The sequence below is a fragment of the Loa loa genome (genome assembly GCF_000183805.2).
Source record: "Loa loa unplaced genomic scaffold supercont3.108, whole genome shotgun sequence".
In the NCBI taxonomy this organism is placed as follows: Eukaryota; Metazoa; Nematoda; class Chromadorea; order Rhabditida; family Onchocercidae; genus Loa; species Loa loa.
Genome location: NW_018108288.1, coordinates 24,670 through 48,130, shown reverse-complemented (window position 1 = coordinate 48,130; position 23,461 = coordinate 24,670). Strand labels below are relative to the sequence as shown.

Below are 23,461 nucleotides of genomic sequence, written 5' to 3'. Positions count from 1 at the left end.
CTAGATTAAGCGGTTGTTCTCCATAAGGCTTCAAATATTAATATGTAAATTGATATGTGCAAATGATATGTGCAAAACAATGATGTGGTTCACAATCTTTATACTAAAGAAGAAAAAAAAAGAAGACTAAAAAGTCAAAAATCCAGGCCGAATCTTTCGTTAATTTTCTTAGGTCAAAAAGATAGCAAGGAATATAATCATCCAAAGTTATTAGGAAGACAGAATCCCATATCTCTTGGAAAGCTCAAGAGGTGAAAATTCTGGACTGAAAGTTAAAAAAAAACCTAATGAAGAAAAATTCTGAAATACTCTAGAAGAGAAGGAAAATAAAGAAAGCAATCTCAACAAATTTTCTACTTGAAATTGAAATATGGTCATATGGAATTGATCTCAAACCTTTTTGCATAATTTCTTTCTTTCACAAATTCTCAACAGCAAAAGATTCTAATAGTAAAAATAAAGGTGCTTCAACCATTCCTTGTTATGTCTTTCTCCGGTGGAAACGATCATATGTCAGAAAAAAGAGCACAATTTTCTAGAAATAGACCGATGGAATCGGTCACAAACTATTTCAACGCAGTTGATCTGCTGTTGACAGCAAAGTATAAAAGAGAATAGTTCCGAATCTTTTGTACACTACAAAATGAGTCAAATTCATTTACATAATCAGTAATGGAACAACAGTATATTATGAAACGCAGAGAGAGAGAGAGGAACAAAGACACACAGCAAGATTTTATGCTGATGAATTATCGGAGTAAATAGCGAAACGATTCTTCACTTCGCTAGCGACAATTGATGCTATCATCTGGACGGTTGCCATACCTCCTAAGCCAGTATCACCACACATTAATTCTTTCTCAATTGGCGGTATTTCCTGGAAAAAGAACTTCGGACTAGTCTAATTAAGCGTTTAAAGAGAATCTAACGGAGATAAATGTTTCGCGAGCTGATCTATTGTTTCAAAGCTCAAATTTACAGACCAGCGGTATATCAACCACCTAGACTTTTTTCTAGATGTCTTTCTTGGACTTCAATCACTATACACTTCTCAGTGAAGCTAAGAAGCAAAGGATATTACAGTAACTTTTTCTCCAAATATTTCCATGAAAGTCTACCATATTAGACTAATAGTTCGAAATAATTTTGATACGAAATGGCGAAATCATTAATAAACATATCAACCTTATATCGTAACAAATCCTTCAAAACTTTACGATGCTGATACGTTAGTGGATTATCCCACATGGCAACATTCATCGCTGGTGCATAGTACAAGGGTTTTCGTGGATCCCATGCTCGTACAATGGAGAGCAAGACATTATCGCATATGCCATTCGCCATTTTAGCCAACGAATTTGCATCTAATGGTGCAATCAGCATCGCATCCGACCATTCCCTTAGTTCTGAAAATACGAATTTCGATGACTTTAATGGTTCGAAAAAATAATTCACCTAAAGTTTTCAAACAAATACGAAGTTGATTTATTAAAAGAGAAAAAGACTCTTCATGTATAATAAAAATGTATAACAGACGACGAAAATGAAAGAAAGAATGCTGAAACGAGATCAAAAAGTACTGCGTTTGTTGGTAAATCGACACTACATAGTCAAGGACAGTGGTGATTTAACCGGAAAACGAAAAATCTCCAGTAGTTTAGCAGATCAGCAACATGAGTTTTGATCCGCACTCGTATAGGCTACGTAGTCGTACCATTAATCATTCACGATGCTTCTTATATCTCAAATCAATTCCCATAAGAACTGACCGATATGTAGAATTGGATCGCCACGCTTCTTCCACATATTCCATTCATCCAACTCATTATAAATGGGAACATCAAATGCTGACTCATCAATAAATGTTCGAGCGGCATCGGTTGCAACTATTCGAATGACCTTAATAAATTTACATACACCGGTAATAAGACTGATCTACACAGTTTCAGTACTTTCATTACTTTTGTAAATTCAAAGGTTCTCACATGAATTATTACACAGAGCATACCAATTTCTCTTTAGGACTATTCTTATGAAGTTCCGTGATAAGCTCGGGAAGTTTGATTGACGCAACTGATCCAGTTATACCAATCAAAAGATGAAATTTACCGCCTTGCCGAACGAACGAATGATCCGGTCCATAAGGCGCTCGCGTTTTTATGGTTTGGGTCTGGAACTTGAAAAAGGACTAACTAATAATTAAGCAACAAAATATTCCGAAATGGACACCTCACTCTATTATTATTCACTTTACTCAAATCAAGTTAGAAAGACCGTCCGAAACTACTGATAAAGAATAGAACTCTCTTAGGTTCGCCCGCCCAGAATATGTCGTTTTTATGTCCAACCATCTGTTCAACCATTATTATTATCCGCTTTACCATTATAATCCCTTCTCAGTAGTACCGAGCCTAGTTTTCATTGATGGACACTAAATATAACTTATTAAAACCTAAGATTTTAAAAACGTTAACTTACATCAACCGTTGTTACATCAATCGGTGCATAGCTTGACTCCGAATCGTCTTCAATTCGAGCTTTTTTCAATATGACAGGCGGTTGACCGTCCGGCATTTCGTGTTCTTCAAAAACACTGCCTTCAATAGCCTCCACTTGATTTCTGTCTAATTCTGAATTCGATCTGCGCAAAACACGTCTCCCAAGCTCTGTTGCTTCCTGTTCCGTAACATACACGGATGTTGGCCGTGGATGAATGTACTGTAAGATGAAATCAATCCCATAGAACATCACTTCATTTTATTGAATGTAGAAATCATGAAAAAATTAGGAATAATGTCAGTCTTCACTCAAAAGCAATGGGTAACCAATGTGTACTAATTACCTCCAACAAAGTTTTGCATTTCTTGGTAAACAGTATTTTTTGTATAAAAATGTGAAGTAATCAACAGATTCATATAAAAATATATGGTGCAAATGTAATGCATGCGCAGTATATGATATCTGCTTTGAAAAAATATAAACAATTCAAAAAACTGCGTGCAAAAAGAATTAAAGAGAGATAAGATGACTATCGAACACATCAGATACAAATAGAAACCAATCAAAATCGTGCCACCAGTAAACAGAACAGATGAAATGCGTTTGAGCTAAGAATGTACAGGTGATGTCAAAATCGTAAAATGGTGGTAAACAGCAAGTGTACGCAAGGATAAAATCAGTGCAACATAAACTTTATTTCAGCGGTAAATCCTCATACTTTCTCGAGCACATATCTCTCTTCCAAATGTAACAAGAACAACTCATCGATGATGCAAAACGCTTAAGATTTGTACAAAATAGAAGCAGTTAGTGCTAAATGAAAAAAATTTAAATTTCAAATAAATCTAAGTAATGAATCCGAAATGTTTACTAACCAAACTATTCCGGGCCAGCTTCTGTCGGAATGATTTCATTACGTTCCTTACTTGTTCCTTGTTACGTAATCTGCGTGGCGTAACTCGCGAGCTGGTCGCGCATTGGTCATAAATACTTTGCTCCGTCAGTCGGTCGTATATCTAACAGTAGGAACATTTCAGAACATGGAAAAAAGTTGGAAGTTGAAAGTTTGGTTTTAACTATGAGAGAACCCTGATGCAAATTTAACTTTTATATGGGTTTTTTGACAAAGACATTTCAGATTTCGGGTACTAAACTGCATTTCAGGCCATTAACGACACTAAACATAATAGTATTAAACATTAATTAATACAAAACCAGCTCAGGTATCGTTATAATAGCACAGATCAAGAGGAAGAATAGACATAATTAAAATTTAAATGAGCTGCTTTCCTTGCATTACTCGAACCTATTAAACTATGAATTATAATTGTCTCTGATCTCCCCGTTATCTTGCATGATAAATAATATACAGCAAAAGGAGGAAGGAAATAATGACTGCTTATTTGTTTCCAAAAGATTTCACAGTCCAAACGACGAGATATTAGAAGATAATGCAATAACGAATTTTGATATGTACTATTATACTGGGAGTAGGGAATACGGCAGATAATGTATTCAATGGATGATGTCATCGCAACAAGTTTTAAATTTACCTCAACCGCATTATTGTTCATGATACTCTGTTCTTTAACTTCTTGTAATATAATTGGTAATGTACGGAGAAATGGCTGATTGGTTCGTTTGGCATTTCCGTGCGGTGCATTATCGGACACCTGGGCTGCTACAACATGATCGCCAATGTAATGAAAAAGCACCAAACCACATGGTTCTCTCGAATATTCGCAACGTCTGCAAGTTTCGGTTAACTTAAAGTTCCTTTTTTTCCTAAGTGCTCAACTAAATGGACTAGTCGATTTAAAAAAAAAAAAAAAATTCAACCGCTACGTTTAGTTTAATTTGAAGTTTATTTGAAGACAGTTATATCCACAATCGACAAATCAAATCCATCTTCAAGCAGGCCGAGTTCAAATACTGATAAAATATATTTTATTCACTACTTATTAAGATGAAACAGACTCATGTGTGTAGAGAAAAAGGTCAAAAAGGTGCAGAAAAAAAATTTAACCGGTGACAAATGAACAGTCAGCCTACCCAAGTTGGGCTGAAGTTTAAAAAGATAAGTGGAACTCTACCATTAAAAATCACCATACTAATAAATCACCAACCATCATTAAGCCCAATTATTTCAAATTCTTTACCGGATGAAATTACTATAAAATGAAGTCTTCCGGGAATAAAACTGATCGCCAATCACCAGTTAATCCACTTCTGGTTAAGCTATGACTTGACGGTGATAAATCAGAAAACATAAGAGTCACACTTACATAAACCTATCATCGCCATGTGGGTCATTTTTGCAATAAAGTAAATTGTATCGTTTTTGCAATCCATTGCTCAAATTATGAACACCCTTGGAATTCCCCCATCGATAACCATCAACGCGGAATGTGCGCCGTACCTGGTCATCGTTCAGGGTACCACGCGGATAAAGAGTACAGTCATATACCACAATGGTACCACCGTCTGGTCGATACATTGGTCCATTGGTACATACCAAATTTCGATTTTTTTCAACTTTATCTGCAACGCGAGAAGACAACTATGTAAAGAGATGAAAGGACAAAGCATTACTCATGGAATAATTTAATTTCATGGTGTGCTGCAATTCTTAGAAACGAAAAAAGAAACGCAAATACATTATGCCAAATACAACTGAACATTGAAAAGATCCGATCGCTCCACCGAAAGGACCAACAATAATTCCGGAGAGAAAATCATCTCTAATCGAATTTACATTCCCGGAATTTCAGTATGATTTATCGGAATCAGCCAAATATTTCCCAGTTAGTTTGCATAAATTAACACTTGTAATGGTAAAGAAGACTATAATCTTATTATTAACAGAATAGTCATTCAATTCCACCGAATTAATGAAAGAGATTGCTTCTGACTTCCTTAAAAGAATGTCTTCCTCAGAAAATGTAACAAGGTTAAGTCAATAAGGCTAAGCCTGCAAGTTAAGGCCATTGAAAACGAATTTAAATTTCGATTTCAAAAAGCTGCTGAACATAGGAGATAGGCAAATCGAGCGTTCCAGTTTGACAGCTCGAATTGTACGCTTATTTTAGTAAATACCTCTGTGTTGTCATTTCTATCATGTCGCTTCATTGTGTACCTTATTACACCAAATAAGCGAACTGCTTTAACAACTAAGCATTTGAATTTCTTTTGAAAATTGCTTCTTTTATGTCTGGTCATCAAAAAACTCGGTAATTTGCCAAATTAGAAACCCTCGAATATGGTCACTTCATTAGGAAACATTTTGGATATGATGACCTGATTCAAATGATTCGGATTAACTTATGAGATATCATTAATATTATATGTATTCCCTTTTTTTTTATATTGGTCATCGCTCACAGTAATCATCACTGTCCTTCCTTGGGTAAAAAACGGCATCAACCAGAGAGAGATTCGTTCCGGCACGGCGCAAACCAATTCATTCGAGCTTGGACGAAGGTAAAACGTGGACTTTACCGATGGGTAAAACGTGGACTTACCGAGAACAGCGCTGTATTGATCGAGCGTCAATGGGTTGGGGACACCAGTTCGATAGACTATGCGTGGCTTCCGGAGGTAAGGTTCGTCCATTTCACGCTTTCTTACCTGTTAAACTCGAGCGAACTAATTCGAATTACTTCTCAGCTTTGAAATCTTTTAGCTTTGGAGAAAACACCTTGTCGACGTATCCACCTTGTCGATGCGTTAGCCAAATGTCAACCTTATGTAATAGAACACTTCCTTTATACTCCTACCTACGTGTAAATTATGCAAAAACTTCAGCAATTGGTACAAATGTCGGAAAACTGCTGCAAGACCCAAACGCTGTGCTACAGCTAAAAAGCCGTTTTAAAATACTCTTAATTTTCGTCTTTTACATAATGTAAAAATCAGTTTTAACTGGTAATGGTAAGTAGTAATGATAGGCGACAATGTCGTCATCTTTTTCATTCTTGGAATGAGTTGAGCTACACTAGTTAAGAGCTATGTAGAAGGTCAGAATGTTGAGCCGTAGCACTGCAGAAATGTTTGTTTAGATCGTGATAGTGCTATTCCACCAAACTAAGTTAATATCAGTTCAGGTATGATTAAAGTAACTGATGACTACATCTACGTCTAATGTCAGGAATGCTAGCTGTTGATGATTTAAAAATCACTGATGACCTTTTTTTCGTTAGTCCCTTAAAAGTAGTGTTTGTATTTTGAATTTTTTCGAGTTTTTCTTACTTCCCTTCTTTGGTTGAAACTTTTTGGTCGTAAAGTTTGTTAACATATAGCTAATTTTTATGGTTTGATGTCACATGAAGAATATCAATATGCACACAAAGTTCCTCGTAAAAAATCTCGGGCTATCAGGACTGTGAACCTGTTCGTTGTTACTCCGTTCTGCTAAGCACTTTTCCTTTTAAAGATTTTCCTGTTCCCTGAATGGGCATTTATTTACTGCGATGCATCAAATTACTAAAAGATGTGCGTATTACATATTAATCACATAGTAGATGTTTTTCACATATTAAATGCCAATCGTTGGCATTTAACCACGAATTAAGTGTCTGGAAAAATCATGCATCTAGTGCCAGAGAAGCTTACGCCACAACATATTGAGATTTATGCATTAAGCTTCGGTCAACACATTCGATTTGTACAATGGAAAACAAAGTTTGTAACGTTTGAAAAACTGTATATTTGTGGGCATTTCCACTTATTTAAAAAATTTTCCACTATTTAAAAGAACTTAATAATCACTGCTATCTGAAGCATTTGATTTCCCTTGATTGAATATCTAATGAAAATGTAATGTACGAAATGATTTTTAAATCATACAACAGATTTTTCATGATGGTTTTTACGATATTTTACTGTCGGTCAAGCGAGAAACTTCGATAAGATAATTACAGTAAGAAAATTTTATGAGGTTTGTTGTCACGCAAAAAGGGATTTTAGAAATTTCAGTATGATTCAGCACAAATTGGTAGTGAAATGTGAAATTGGTATTTCGCTTCGCAAAACTCATATTTTACTCCACTGAAAGACTTCTCATTTCGTTTGATTTATCACTATTTATTTGTTCGATCAGTTGTATGGAATGTTGGGAACAAGTTTTAATAACAATGTCGAGAGCAAAACGAGTTGTAAAGGGTTACATTTTGTTGCCTGCTGCCATCATAATGTCAAGTGAGTTCTTCAGTAATCAATACTAAATTTTTGTTGTTCAGTTTTGGAATGTCATCACCAGCAAAGATGAATTGTACTTTACGAATGTGGTTTTGTGTCTACGAATGTGGTCGAATGTGCTTTGTTTCCGATTTTTAGGCTACAAGATTTTTGTACTTTCAAAACAGCGAATGATGAGGGCTTCATGGAGGTGTTTTACAAAACTATTTGTAAATGTTAAGCAAGGTAGATAGTTTTCAGGTTTTTAGGTTACTGACTGTTTTAATTGAAGTGCACTACAGTAAGTATTTGTTCCAATATCATGATTGTAAACTGCGCTTCTGTAGGAATTGGTACAATTTATAAATCAGCACTAGAAATTGAAATTAAATGATGAATTCATGCTTGGATAATGAGTCATACAGTTTGGCTGCAGTACAGTCAGGGATCAGTAGTTGTTCATAGTTCTTCCTTCACTGTCGTTTGCATATGGGTATGTTCTACAGAAATGTAATACATTTTTATGCAGAAATCAATCTGGTCAGTTCATCGAATTATCGAAGCATGTAGGGCAAAGTTTCAGGAGTTCTAAGTCCTATAAGTCTTATAGACGCAACGATATATTGCTTGGCTGTAAACAGTGGGTTAGATTATCTGTAGCGTAATAGATTTGTAACCTAAAAATATCTTGTGTTGAATACATGATACACTGTATACGGGTTGTACCCGCTTATTTTTGCCTGCTATTTTGACGTATCTCCCGTCATCAACCATTTCTTGGTGCGCAATAACACTTTTCGAGTAATGTTAATCATACTTAAATATGCTGTCTATATTTTTCGCCTATATTTCATACAGTTTTTGACAACATATTATTTTCATGTACTGGAAAATGTTTATCCAATTTCCCAATTTCTTGAACGGGAAGAAGCAATTTAAGCTACCTGTAGGTCAATTTGATAGTCCTGTAAATAATTTCATATTTATCTGTAATTGGTTAGTTAGAAACTTTGGTTGTTCAAGTTTAATGGTGTAGTGGAGCAGAGAGAAAAACAAGAAAATAAAGCCTTGGTTATTTCATATTTCGGAAGGCTCGTCTATTTTGGGTAGTTATGCTGATGTTTCATATAAGTGATGAAATATTTTTGGTGGTTGTTGAAAATTATCTGCTGATATTAACGCTAATGAACATAAATTTATAGCATATATAATGCAGCACTTAGGTTATTGTGCTTCAGTTACACTATCTTGATTTCACTTCGTATTATCTTATCTTTTTACTTCCCAACACTCGATATATCTTGGTGAAAAATCATTAGGATAGTTCGATTTGAAGCATTTTTTCATCTACCATCATTGTTATTATCTTTAACTTTTAGCCACGCATTTTTCTTCTTGCACTTACTTTTTTTTTGCTTGTATTCTACAAATCTCCTCGTTTAAGTCATCAATATGGTTAAAATTCCCTGTTTTTATGATTAGACTTGACTCAGTTTAGTTATCTCAGTGTTTTTACTATGGATGAATGCAGTGCAATGGCTATAAAAAATCGGTTAATTAACGTGCGTCATACATCGTATTCCACTTAATGCAATGGTATTTACTTTCAGCTAACAGGGATTTATTAAAAAGATGATTGGTTTAAAAGGCGAGAAAAAAAGTGCAAAACAAAGAAAATCAAATCTTGGTGAATCATCTCATATTAATTTGCGTCGTATAAAGCATTCTGTACCGGTATATTTTTTTTTGAAATTATTCGTTTCGTCAAGTCGCTTTTTTCCTACCGACATATTTGCTTATCACTTCGTTTAAATCATCTCCCTCCATTCTTATTGTTCAGTGGTCTTGCAGTTTATTATCTCAAACATATGTATATTATATATATATGTGCATATATATACATATATATATACTTAGCCAAGTTAAGGACCAAAATCTGAGAAAAGTTTTCAAGACTCTCGTAATTAACTCAAGGCCAAAAATCACTTTAATGTTGGTATATTACTTTAATTTTTTGTTTGCTGAATATATATATATATATATATATATATATGACTTTTTGGTGGCTGCTGAGCATTTTTGGTGTAAATAATGGCTTCAAAAGATTTGTTCCATTCTAAAATATTCAATCTAAAGGAAGTTCTACAAATTTTTCTATTGCAATATGTTTATTCTTCATAATGTTTCAGAAGTCATCAAACAGTAATAGCTCTTCATCAGAAAGAAAGCAAGTTACGTTGCAAGATGTCGAACAGGTATCACTTGTAGAATACTGAATTTTAAAATATTTGCGTGCAGATCTTCATTAACCACAATTAGAAGGGAAAATTCGAACTATTTTCATCTAAGCTCTTATGCTGTTTGATCGGTGGTTTTAAAGATTGCATTTTTTTCGATCATTTTTGTAATTTCGAAAGATACCTATGTTTTATGATACCTATCTTCCTGTCTCAGCTAATTTTTTTTCCGCGATTTTTTGCTGGGAACGATGTGAACTGTCGTTTGATGTACTTTAAAATGCTAAGCTTAATTTCACATTTCAGTTCGCTGCAGAATATGTCCCAGACTGTAACGATGGGTTGGGTATTCAGAAAAATGTTAGGAAAGTGGAACGTATGTAGGCCAGCTCCTTTGCGTTTTATAATTCTGTGTTCTAATTTATTGAAGAGGTTGTATTCTTCAAGTAGATATCTGTATCCAGGGTGAAGCATCAACCAACGTGTCAGAGCTGAAGTTAGCAGAAAAAGCACAAGCGTTAATTTGTACACCAGTCGGTTACACATTGAGGTACGACGCATAAAAACCGATTTCTAAATATTGTTAGTAGACACTATTCCCTAAAGATCTTAAAAAAACAGTTCAAAAAGTCACTCTAACTTGAAATTAATTTTATCTATTTTTCACTATATATTGCATCCATATATAAAATTTGAGATATTTTTATTGCTATCTTAATATTACATTCCAAATACTTATACCTATTAAAAATTTTTAGGATACGAAGTTGGGAGAAAAACTAGGTGAGTATGAAGAATATGAGCGTATCTAGATGGATAGTGATAAAAAATTGAATTGCTTTTTGAGAGCTCAAATTTTTCAATTTAAGTCATTTGCTTGATATGAACCTACGCAATTGTTCGCAACAATCGACACCTATCAGTTCGATATTAGACGATTCATTGGATATTACGATTTATTGGGCTGATGAAAAAGGTTGGTTTCTTACTTTTTTTAATTTTCTACACTACATGCTCCTTTTTCAATAGTTTTGCAGAGGAAAAGAAAAAAAAATTTCATTTGGTCTAGTTAATCAGCAGAAAGTATGGTCGAATTTTTAAGTTGGAATATGAATATGAACTAGTCGCATTGTTATGCATTTTTTTGTTAGCCGATATTCATGTGGGGAAAATTCCCACTTATGTTATTTCAAAAAGCACTAGCTGTATCATCTCAGTAATTTATCATAGTATGCAAAAATCTATTAATTTTAATTTGAATGCGTTGTATTTCCTACATCTCATTGATACGTCGTACAACTTTTTTCAATCATATTCCTCTCCCAGGTTGAATCGCCATTCCTCTAATTACCGTTTGCTATAAAACTTGATATTTAATGTTCACATGCTTATTTTGTGTTCTTTTTGTTATAAATTTATAAAATCTCTAACTTGTTAGCTTCCTTTTTTCACAAAGCATCAATGCACCTACCATGAAGTTTTATACTTCCTACGAGTATTTAGTAATTTCAGCTCAGTTCCTGCGATTAGTGCCTACTATTCATTTTTTCCATATATGGACGTCGTGCTTTCTTGTAGCCACTCCCTCCCATCTTTCCGTTCGGTCTGTCTGAATTAAGTACCAGTTTATGAGTTCTTCCTTTTTTTTTATTGCAGGTCTGAAATTTTCCCTCGTCGGTGGTAAATTGGCAACAGCATCCAGCTTGCTGTTGTTACTTGCCGATCATCTGGGTGTTATTGCTGAAGTTTTTAAGCAAGTATGCGCTCTCTGGATGGTATCAGACTTGTTAGGTACACTAAAACTTGTTTGTTAAATCACAGTTACATTTTCTTTTTCTGTTGCATTTTTTTTCTTTTTTTTGAGATTTCAAAATAAAATTCAGTTTTGCAGAAGTGCAACTGAAGCCACATCATAATCCATATGAGATACGGAAAAACTGGGCACAATTTGTTCAAAGATTTACATTTGCGGAAAGTAGTGAATCAGCCGCTGATGAACCACTTCTTGTGTTGAAACGAAATGTTCAACTTTCTGTTGAACGAGAGCGTGAAGTGCGTAAAACTTAGCTTTAACGTTTTTAGGTTGTATCGGTAAGTATTAACAGAGGAAAGCCCCTTCTAAAGTGAATGCGTCAGGAACTGCAAAGGAAATGAACTAAGAAGCCATTAGAGATAAATAGAACGGGAGAGAAATATAAGATTAATTTATTGCTCGAATTGAAGCTGGGTGGATGTGTTAAATTAATGTATAAACTTTTCAGTTGGAAGAAGAATATTCGATTGAAATATTAACGGAAATACTGTATAGAAATGCAAAGCAGGAAGTTTTAAATGGTCGATATATATGTGACATCGATTTAAACATAAAATTGGCAGCCTTACAGATGGCCATCGATTTAGAACCGAATGATAACTTGGACACACTGGATATGTCTGGGTTTGTGATTCTTCATCGATTATAATATCGAAATTTAGGAGGAATACGATCATTTAATGGAATTTTAAGTTGATGGTAATGTATACCCTTGTTTCCGATTCTGGTTCGGAACATAAATTTTTGTATTTGTTTATTAATCAATTTATTTAAAAGGGGAATGATTTTACAGAGAGGAAGTAGAGGCGTTTTTTCCGCTGAAATATCGACATAATGTCAAGACATTTTATTTATTTGGTATTCCGGTTATCGGTTGCAAGGGTTTGGAAGCACGAATTCTTCAAGAATATCGTAATATAAGACTGAATTTTGAAAGCAAGCATAGCTGCCGAAAAGCATATCTCAATATTGTCCGCAATACACCTTTTTATGGGCAAGCATTGCTCTATTTTTATTTTCAATGCTTGCTAAGGATTTTCCAAAATTGATTCTTATTTAAATAATTATTCTTTTACACGGATATGAGCATAGGTGTAATTAATGTTTGATACGGAACGATGTGAGTTACCAATTCTTACCTTTCTTTTTTTGTGCATATGCCAATGGTAGAGCAGTGCTCACAGTGATTGGTAAGACATCGAGTGGGTAAGTGAAAAACGGAATAACATAGATAAAGTTGATTCACATTCATTAAGTGAAATTTCCGATAAAATTTTTGTAATATAATGTATTTCAGAGCTGCCTTTTTCCGTGGATACGTTGAACGACCATCAGGGAGACCGCTGAAAGAAATCAAAAGATTGATACTTTCGGTGACGTTACCAGATATTCCGGTGTCGTTTATGTTTGACGCACATTAGTTTCATTTTTAGTTTTCGAGGGTTTTGACTTTAAATTTGAAGTTTCCGCTCCGCTTGTTATATTTCAAAATTGACCGGATTAAACGTTAGTAAGGACTAAACATGGCTATGATGCAACGTGATATTTCTAAAATTATGCGGAGATTTTACTTCATTTTGAAATTATTCATCGAATTATGCATTGTTTCATTTCAGGTTCTTATTGGAATCAGTTGTGGATACGTTACATTGATTGATGAAGCGAAACAGGAAGTTCTGCTTGTACAGCGACTTTATGACTGTGATTGTCGCTATGTCGATGAGTTAGTCTTTTTAGATTCTTGTGATTACTTTCGAATATTAGCAGCACCATGTATTCATTTACCTATGACAGCGGCAGAATTTTTCAAAAACCTCCCATTTTAAAGTAGGATTTTTGTAGTTTCTTCTCACTGCTCAGTTTTGAGATTAAGTTCTTTGTTACTACATGAATAAAATTTAACCCCAACTGTATTGCAATTTTTTCCTTAGGATATTCTTGTATACGTTTCATTTCTGCTCATTACAATCGTCATGTTAATGCTATGATTATGGAAATTAATTCCCAGATCTCTTTTATATTGTGTATTACATATATTGCATATAGTGCTGTAGAGGAATTTCACTAACTTTCAATCAACTTTCAGTCATTTCGAAGTTGCCATATCAGCAGCTGTTTTAACTGAATGCCCATGTTTTCTTATGACTTTTCCGGATACTTCATTATCAACTGATCATAATCTAAATTCTGAAACTGAAATGCTAAAATTTTCGGAAAAAATAAAAGTACTTCAGGTATAGCATTTGTATAATACTAAATGCTTTAATTTTTTCAACTTCTTCCTTCTCTCTACTTCTCCCTCGTTTCTCTGTTTAATTGATTTTTAAGAATTAGTCTATAGGCTATTTCTCCCGTGATATCTGAGTTGGTTGGTCTTTGTCAAAATATTTCCCCCTTAAAACATGGTAGAAGTGCTACTAGTTCTACTAGTTTTTTCATATTCATGAGATGTTTTTGACTGTTCTAGGTATTCAGCAAACAGGCCATCATGATTGAAGCGCTTATAAATTCTTTATCCACATTACTGGAACGAAACGGTGATAGTGTAATACCAAACTCAAAGTCTAGTGATTGTCGAAAGACGGAAGTAGTACAAGGCGAATCGCCGGATTTCGAGAAAACTTTGTCGGATAATAGCAGTTCAGATGATAAAAACGCAAGTGTAACTGACATTTCAGTAAGTTAAATTTGCAAAATTTGTTTTCGTCTAGACAAATGTGTAATAAATGAAAGTTTCCTTTGCAAAAAGCTATTAGAGTGTCTTTCTTGAATACTACATTATAATGTGGATGTTGTGTAAGTTCGGCATTAGTTGCATATAGGGCATTATATTTGTGTGATACTATTTTTTAGGCTATAAATTCGGACATAATCTTATAAGGTAGAAATGAAACATGCAAATAATGAGGTTTTTTGTATGGTGTAGTTGCATTTCAAGCTTTCGTACTTTTGAATTATTTGAAAATGTAGAATTTATTACCTATCCCATATGATGTCCTAAATTCGTGATCCAGTCAAACCATTTTGCTGTATTCTTTCACTAAAATCAGTGCACGTAGTCTCTAATTTTGATTTGATTCAAGCCTATGAAGCATTTTTGCTTTTGGATTTGACTTTCATTAATTTTTTTGAAGGTGTGTGGACATAATATCCAACAAAATCATATCAACGGTTTGGAAGCTGTTAGTAGCCGCTGTCCGAGTTCGCCAAATTCATCTCATACAGATGAGCAAACAAAAGGAAATGGTAGCGGTAGTCGAAGTTCGACAAATGTCTGTAACTCATCATACCCGTTTATCAGTGGTGTAGGTAAACTTTGCTTGGCTACACTTGATGCTGATGGTCACTGTGTGGATGCACAAGGTTCTTTAAGAGTTTTACTAGAGGTGGTGTAATTATGAGATTTTTTCGAGATTCAGTTTATTGATTTTCTGCTGTTATAAACGAATCACCTATAATTTCTGCCGAAGTTTTTTTTTTTTCTCATTATTTTGTAAATAATTTCTAATTGCGGAAATTATTGTTCCTGTGTTATTCAGTTTTCGATCTCTTTGTTATATGTACTTTTGTTCAGAAGCATTACAAAAATTTTGGCTTGAGGTGTATATTATGCCATAAGAGGGAATATTTTGACTGTTGATGCAATGGTTAACATACTGCATGGAGTTTTGATTTAGAGAAGTACCTTCTTTTTTTTCTCTTTTGTTTTGTACTGGTGATTGGGCTGGAAGATTAATCATGAAAGTCGCAGAATAATGGTAGAATATTTAAAAAATCTTTGTTGTTAAAATGCATCCTGCCGGTTGAAAATTGCAGTATTTGCAAAAGTATTTCATTAGAACAACCAGTGAATGCTGTATATTTATTATACTTCGAATATATGTTGGTCAAGCAGTTGTGTTAAGCAATTATTTGGAAGCTTTTCATTTCATCTGAGTAATATGGCAGTCGAATGTTGTTTAGCCCCGCAGTCTTGATTATAACTAGCATTTTGGGTTAGACTTGAAATTTGGCATAGTCTTTGCATTCAAACAGGCAATTTTACTTTTTTTAAGATGAAGAGCATTTACTATTGCTTTTCTGTACTATATTTTCCATTTCAAAACTGTTTATACGTCTTGTTTATGCGCCTTTATACGCCTTACCTATATTCTTTTATATGATTTGCTTTGCGTATTGTGATTACATCGAAATACCATATGATTATCTGAAATTAAGTATGTCCTTTAACCGTCAACTGCCCATTCTTTCATCGGAATTAGTGGATGTATTTTCAATGAATATTTTTGTATTTTCAATTAATATTTTCAACTTTTCCTAGAAACGTTTCCTTATTAGCACATTAACTAATGGTTCCATATATAATCTATGTTTGTTTTCCATGGTACCATAAGCTTAAAATGAGCGAGTGGGTCGTCAAGACCATCGCTGTTCTTGTACATTTAATGTGAGACTGAATTGATTGGCGAATAAGATTCATCTGTTTGCGAAGTTGCGTTTGTCATATAGAGTTATACTCCGTAGGTACACTCCGCCCATGTTGGATTAACCATCTCCTGGAATTTGTTTTAAATTTTAATGTTGGTTTTTATTGTTAATCCTTACTGCTAGAATGCTAAACTATTCTGATATGCCCTCTTACCTAACATTTCTTATGCTTATGGGTAGGTATGGTTATATTAAGTTTGTTGATTTTCAATATGAGTGGCTTTAACATGTCCACAACAAGTAACGAATGGTCATGAAAAGCACGAGGATTGCATGTTAATTTCTATTTCTTCCCAAAAGTATCACATGTCATGATCGGCGATGTAAACAAACTGAGGCATTCTTATGATGTGGCATGTCGAGTATGGTGTGTACAGTGGAATCATGCTGGTACGACACTTGCAAGCTGTGGTGATGATAAAACAATCAAGCTATGGAAACGCATCGATGGTAATCTTTGCTCTCATGTTATTTTCAAATTTTTCCAGTGTAACACAGTTCTTTCCTTTTGCATTGAATTCTAATGTAACACGCTACCTTCGTTTTGCACTGAATTGTGAGTTATTTGCTGAGAGATTTCGTGTTACAAGGGTTGAGGGACATTTGAGGAAGGTTTTAGTATCATAATTTAGTCTTAGAACAAAATTCCATTACTTGTTGATCATTGTTTGTTCAAAATGCCACTGTATCATATTTTGCTTACATATATTACTTAGACTAATAAAATTTTCAAAATTTGAGAAAGTTTCAAGATAGTTTTGTACGATCATTTTTAAATCATCTGAAATGAGGGTGAGAGGATTTAAAAATTTATTATTTTGATTAGTGTTCATAAAAAGGACATCAATATATATTTTCAAATTAGGGAATAGGGAGTTTCCAAAATTTTAGCATTTTTTATACGCCATCCACCCATCGATAACTATAATATACATTGCTTCACTTTTCATGAAAAGAGAAAAGATTAAATTTTCATCTATCCAGATATGACAATAATAGCAAATAGTCACAGTGTTGATTCCATTAACCTTCTTAGTGCAAATCCTTTATAGAAAATAAATTCTGAAAGAAAAATTCAGATGCGCCGTATTTGGTGTATTCTGGAACAATAAGCGGATCTCATAATAGAGCTATTCGACACGTTGCATTTTCACCAAATGATAAATTCTTGGCTTCGGCTGGTTTTGATGCAGCTATCGTTGTACATCAATTATACAAGTAAGTACCGTTTTAGGACAAAAATCATTCAAATCTCAAAATTTGTTCAAGTTTCTCCGAGTGTTGTGATAGCAGGGAATATCTGATTACAACATGTGGTGTGTAGTCTTTTTGTTGGGAATGATATCAAATGCTCTGGAATCTAGCAAAGGTGTTGTTCGTATGATGAACAACATTATTCCCACTCTTTGTTGGGAAGTTAATTTCTAGCAACTAAAGCTCCAAAAAAAAGTTGCTGAAGCGAGCCTGACATTTTCTGTAAAAATAATTCTTGCAACCGTAACGCTATAATATCTAAACTTCCGTATAGCTAACGTCAAATTTTTCGTTTTCAGTAATGATTACGAAGAAATAAATCGTTTGGAAGGACATGAGAATGAAGTGAAATGTTGTGCGTTTTCACCATCCGGTGAATATTTGGCAACTTGCAGTCGTGATAAATCAGTTTGGTTCTGGCAGTGTAAGTAAATGATGCATTTAAATCTAAAAATGGAAGTAAAAAAAGAAGAAAATCTTCACATTATTTGTGCACTTTTGAGTTTTTTTTCTTAAATTTCAGTAGACGAAAGTGAAGATTTTGAGATTGCATCAATTTTACAGTCTCACACGCAAGACGTCAAATTTGTGGTATGGCATCCAGTTGATGAGGTAATTTGCTAATGCATTTAGAAATTTTTTTCCTCCTAGTGGAAAGTCTATGAGAAATTATAAGCAGTGGTTTCGTGTCCCTTATAATCGGCGTATTCATAAGGTTTCTGTCATTACTTGATGACAAACCGTATTTCGAGTTTTTATATTTGTATTTCGACTCTTTTGAGTTTTTATTTGGAGTTTCCTTCTCTTAAATTTTTAGGGTCTGGAAAACCATTTTTGTTCATTGATTAACACCATGATAGTACAATGCAATTTAGTTGCTGGTATCATGCAGCTATGATTGCTCCATCCGATTTTACCGTTTTGATGGTGAGGATTGGATAACACAAGAAAAAATCGACAATGCACATGAATCAACCGTTTGGTCAGCTGATTTCTCAGATGATGGTAACTTTCTCGCAACTGTAGGAGCTGATTTTAATATCAATGTAAGTTTTCTGCAGAGATTATTTTTACTTAATCCAGAATATGCCACATTCTGGATTGTGATCGATTTTTTTCATTGTTAAGTCAAGTGTGTTATGGCTTTATTAATTTATGAAGTTTTGTTTTCATTCCTACAAAGGGTTTGCTTTATCTTTATTCTCACGGAAAGTTTATGTACATAATATTCAAGCTGTGACTAGTTTTTATTGACTTGCTAGACATTTCAAATCAAGGATTCTGATGATTACAAATGGGGTCGTCATATGTAGACGAATTAATTTTATGCTATCTGAACTGCGGACTTAGAATATGAGTTAAAATATGGATGGAATGAACGGATTGGTTTAACAGCTGAGGGAAAGTACTTTCATTAGCTTTGTAGTTAGCTATTTTTATCGTTTGATGATAGGAAAGGTTTGCAATTTCTGAAATTTGGTTCACGGGTTAATCGTCTTATCTTGATATTTTTAGATTTGGATGAGGCAGGAAATGAATTTATCGGCATCGAAAAGTAAGTGGAATAAGGTAACGAGTGTATGTGTGAAAACAAAATGGCCTCTGTACACAGTTTCATGGAATAAAGTACATGGTATGATTGCTGTCGGTGGAGGAGATAACGAAATAAGGTTTGCGAATTCTGTAAAGTTTAATTAGTATACATGTTGAATCTTCCCGTCTTTTCTTTTCTTTTTTTTTTTTGATGATCCGTTGTCGTAAGGAACATTCTTTCATATTTTCAAATCGGAATGTTTCATTATTATCGATTTCTTTCATTCTCCTCTACCATCCGTGCAATTGTATTATTAGAGCACTTATCTGCAAAGGACTTTTGGGATATCTGGTTGCATACAGTAGTATCACTATTTAAGATTCAATTTTATTGGATTACGTGATCCTACACAGAGTTGTTGGGTCTTTAAAATTACTTACATATTGAAGTAAAATCGCACTGAATGTCGACAGTTTACGATGTCAATAGTTAGTGGTCTTTTGAGTAGTGCTTAATGATTTTTTATTTTGTTTTCAGATTGTACAGCCTAAATAATTCAACAGTTAGCCCAGTCCTAAAAGAATGTGTTGGAAGCTATAAACTTCCTTCAGAAATCAACTGTTTGAATTGGAATCCTGTTGAAAGTAGCCTACTTACTGGTGCCACGGATGATGGTGAAATTTGTGTGCTTCGAATAATTTTATAACGTATCGCTTATGCTATGGTCATTTGACCGTTTATTGCATATATTTTTTGTCATTGGGCATCTCCCATTGTTACTATTGCTTATTCTGTTCATTCACGATTTGATCATATGTTTTGATCTTGATAAAGATTTTGTCGAGGGTTCAAGTCGTTAGTATTTTCCCAGGAACGTGAAGAATCCGGATGGGCAAGATATTTGAAGTTGTATTCTTAGTATTTGTTAAATCCCTTCAGAAAAATAAAATAGTATCAAACACTCCAATAAAAGGCTAGAACATTTAGAATATTTGTAAAATCACATTGTGGAGGTTAAAGTTTAATGCGCCACATTTCAGAAAACTCTCAAGTAATTATATTGCATTGCCTTGCCTCTGATTTATTTATGTCATCAGAAGAGCACAGTAAGAGTTCTTATAAAGTAATTTCAGTTAGGCAATGCTAATGTACGGAAAGGTTGGCCAAATGAATGGAATTAAAGGATGGGCTGAACCACTTCATATAAGCATTATCGTCTTGTCCCAAAATGTTGAACTGATTGAGCAGTTGAAAACCATTATACCTGTAAGCTATCTGAGGTTTCATAGAAATATGAATTATCGAATCCATTAATGGTATTGACTGTGTTAACTGTTGATTACTTATACCAGATGCACTTGATCATTTAAATTTCGAAATGAATAATGATGTACGACAAATTTCATTTGGTATTTTATTGCTTAGTAATTTGCTAAAAAAGCTACTTGTAATTTTGATAAATGCTTCTGCCCTCATTTTTGGTTTTGGGTGTGAGAGGGAAGCAATTTTGTCATACAAATATTGAAAATCAACATTGCAGAAAATTGGAACTTCTGAGGAAAAAAATTTGAGGATTGGATGTGATGTTATTGAACATCGAATTGAAATACACGATTATGGAAGTCCTTGGATTGAGCTTCGTGTTGATGTAAATCTTTTTTTATTTTAGAAATTGTGTAGGAAAAATATTCGTTTTTTTTCGTTTTCTGTTTTTGTATTTATTTTATCTGCATGCTTTTCTTCCCCTAAATTTTTGCTCTGGTTCTTCCCATTGCCTAAGGCGTGGTGTCTTAAATTTTTCGTTCCCTGTTTTTGATTTTTCAATAAATACTTGACTGGTTTCCCTCGATTTTTGATCTCTTTTCAAAAAGGGATGTAAGCAGTATGTTTTTCAAATAATTTCTTACTTTCAAATCTCATTTTTTTCTTTTCTTTGCGTACTAATTTTCCATATTTAAAGATGCTGTAAATTTTCATTATTATTTCTAGGTATATATAAAAGTTAGTCGAAAGTGTCTCTTGGAAATAAGACATTAATGATATTTCATTAATGTGGTAGGACTGAATTTTTTTATTTCATGAATGTATAAGCTTCCATCTGCAATCTAAAACGTGTTTTCTTTATACACAAATGAAACTGTTTCCTTAATCTCTAAATGAACTTATTAGCGACTTATCTCTGAATATTTCTCATTTTCCTTCCTGTTGTTTTGGCTGTCATTATTTTTGCTCGATTTCTTAATAGGTAATGTCCTCTTGTTGGAAGCGAACATTTCCCAAAATGGCATCGATGTTTCAAAGTTCAACCAGTGAATTTTCTGGAAAGTATACACCTATACTTCAGGCAGCAGAGCGTGGTTTTTTCATGGATGATTGCGTGTTTGCTTTTTAAATTGTTTTAATTTAAATCGTAGAAGTTTCTAGAGAAATGAACGGTAGCTGAGGGTAGACTTGAGATTGATAAGAAGATTCATAGATTTATGCTTTGAGAAGAGATTTTCGTCATTGTGCGCAAAATATCAGATGTTTTAATGGAATTTAACTGTTTCAGTTTCGCATTCTAAGGACCTAAGAAATAGATGATTCTGTAAAGTAGTCTATGCATTGCTCCAATAGTCTTCATTGATGGTACTGTAGATTTAGCATAGTGAAAACTCTCTGGCTTTGAATAACCTATTAAATGTGCGTTAAGAATATCTTAGCCTTAGCTATTTTTTGTTAAAGTATCAGTCCCAGAAATTTGTTCTCGATGATGTTAATCATATAGTTATGCAATTTCTCTCTGCTAGTTGTGAGCTACAAAACTTCCTCTAGACCAAACCTGAATCACTAGGATGTGTTGGATTCAATTTCTCATTTCTGTTTGCTTTTAAAAGTTTCAATCGGAGACTCTTTTTTTTTGTTGCTACTGTTAATTAATCGAAATTGCAAGATGTTTCAGAAGTATTTTATAAAAATATATTTTTATGTCAGGTCAGCTGAGCTCCAAGTTGATATACAGTCCATCCACCATGGCAATTTGCTCGATCCGGGAACATTTTGTTCGCATTTCACTCGAGAAATACCGGAACAGATTAATAGAACAAAATTGGCAGAGTATATCAAAGTGTTAGCAAGCTTATCGTCTTGCAATGTACGTACTCCAATGTACGTTGATTTTGAACATGACCGAAATATGTTCACTGTACGATTCGCTGTTTTAGATGGTTTGTTCCTTTTTGTATTTTTATGAAAATCAAATTAAAATGTTGTCAGAATAGTTATCAAGACTAGTAGTAAATTATGTAAATTATTCATATGTTACATCACTGTTTTTATAAACATTAACATGGTTTGTCTTGTTTTGAATCTCGTTGTTTTATAGTGCAGCTCTAGACTACTAGTAGAAGTTTTCGACAAGATGCTTGATTGAGCTATTCGAAATAAAATCATTTATCTCCTAAATTTGAATTTGTAAATGATTATAGCAATTTCTTTTGCGACATTTTAGGGTACAGACCGCGAGAGATGGACAGTGCGGACAATGAAAAGCTTGTAGAGGGGTCAATGTTTGCTATAAAGGTCAGTTCTTCATGGGTGACAACTTTCTGACTTATCTATGCTTTTTGGTTTTTCGAACCTGCTGAAGTGATTTTTCGAAAACCGTGTTTTTTGTTTTAAGTAAATTAGATTTCTTCGTTCTTTTTGTTGGATTTGTTTTAGGCTTCAGTACTAATGTAAATAGTAAATGACAAGTTAGTAAGCTATCCTCATGGATTTCTGTTTATTTATTAATTGCAGGTATATTTTACACCATGTGTCGTTACATTTCATTATTCATAAAATTCAAATATTTTTAAAAATTAGGTTAATTAAGAATATAACTGTATGTAATTGATAATCGTCTTAACGGCACGAAATATCTATGCTGGAAGTGCGTATTTCAGAGTTAGCTTAGATATTAACTTAAATAATTCATTTTGCTCAACTTTTCATTTTGTAGGAATAAATGATACTTTTGGTGATAAATTATGTGTAAGTAATAAATGGAGAATTATAATTAGTTTTGCAATAATTATTGTTAAAGAGCTGCAAATATTTTCAGGTTCATTACATCTCCCTACGTCGTATTTTAGTTGACACAAGAGTTTTAGTTGACACAAACAGGAGAACTTGTATAACGCGAATTTATTTCCATCTGAATTATCCTCCTGAAATACGTAGATTTCGTCAAAAACTGAATTTGCTGCGAGGACCAAAAATGGAAGTAGTTGGTGAACGATTCAGGTCGGTCATAAATCTCGCTAAATTTTGAAATTTGGAAAAAAAACGACCGAAAATATTTCTAAATATTTCCAATGGAAATATTTCCATTGCTTCTCAATTAACTCAATACCGGAACTATGTAGCTATAATTCTAGTTAAAGTGATTACCATGTTTAAATTCTGAGAGCACAGGTCAAATTTCGAAATGATAGAGGA

The 23,461-nt window shown here is 33.7% G+C and overlaps 4 protein-coding genes across 4 annotated transcripts in view; 3 read left to right on the top strand and 1 right to left on the bottom strand.

Moving 5' to 3' along the window:
- Nucleotides 1-461: 461 nt before the first annotated feature.
- LOAG_02248 (hypothetical protein) lies at nt 462-6,276 on the bottom strand. The gene is made up of 9 exons (XM_003137786.2): nt 6,021-6,276; nt 4,785-5,040; nt 4,053-4,248; nt 3,375-3,515; nt 2,479-2,718; nt 2,009-2,170; nt 1,770-1,899; nt 1,186-1,406; nt 462-877 (listed from the first exon to the last, which is right to left on the bottom strand). Exons 1-9 carry the CDS (start codon nt 6,109-6,111, stop codon nt 737-739), a joined length of 1,578 nt encoding a protein of 525 aa, XP_003137834.1. The 5' UTR covers nt 6,112-6,276; the 3' UTR covers nt 462-736.
- A 3,000-nt stretch (nt 6,277-9,276) lies between these two features.
- On the top strand, nt 9,277-15,384 carry LOAG_02247 (hypothetical protein). Its single transcript, XM_020445960.1, has 13 exons — nt 9,277-9,408; nt 9,864-9,929; nt 10,376-10,461; nt 10,781-10,887; nt 11,568-11,702; nt 11,803-11,963; nt 12,173-12,348; nt 12,518-12,718; nt 13,022-13,118; nt 13,341-13,447; nt 13,811-13,958; nt 14,192-14,401; nt 14,859-15,384. Exons 1-13 carry the CDS (start codon nt 9,307-9,309, stop codon nt 15,117-15,119), a joined length of 1,857 nt encoding a protein of 618 aa, XP_020303640.1. The 5' UTR covers nt 9,277-9,306; the 3' UTR covers nt 15,120-15,384.
- A 229-nt stretch (nt 15,385-15,613) lies between these two features.
- Nucleotides 15,614-19,932, top strand: LOAG_02246 (WD repeat domain 39). The gene is made up of 7 exons (XM_003137784.2): nt 15,614-16,662; nt 17,292-17,430; nt 17,766-17,890; nt 17,990-18,078; nt 18,342-18,512; nt 18,982-19,136; nt 19,538-19,932. Exons 1-7 carry the CDS (start codon nt 16,524-16,526, stop codon nt 19,704-19,706), a joined length of 987 nt encoding a protein of 328 aa, XP_003137832.1. The 5' UTR covers nt 15,614-16,523; the 3' UTR covers nt 19,707-19,932.
- Nucleotides 19,933-20,125: 193 nt separating this feature from the next.
- The window catches only part of LOAG_17651 (CBR-RRF-1 protein), a 15,804-nt gene continuing 12,468 nt past the window's right edge, over nt 20,126-23,461 (top strand). The window contains exons 1-6 of the mRNA XM_020450313.1: nt 20,126-20,266; nt 20,541-20,648; nt 21,246-21,379; nt 21,974-22,206; nt 22,491-22,561; nt 23,085-23,266. Coding sequence (XP_020306024.1) covers nt 20,141-20,266; nt 20,541-20,648; nt 21,246-21,379; nt 21,974-22,206; nt 22,491-22,561; nt 23,085-23,266 — 854 coding nt within the window. The 5' untranslated portion in view covers nt 20,126-20,140. The remainder of the gene's footprint in view (nt 20,267-20,540; nt 20,649-21,245; nt 21,380-21,973; nt 22,207-22,490; nt 22,562-23,084; nt 23,267-23,461) is intronic.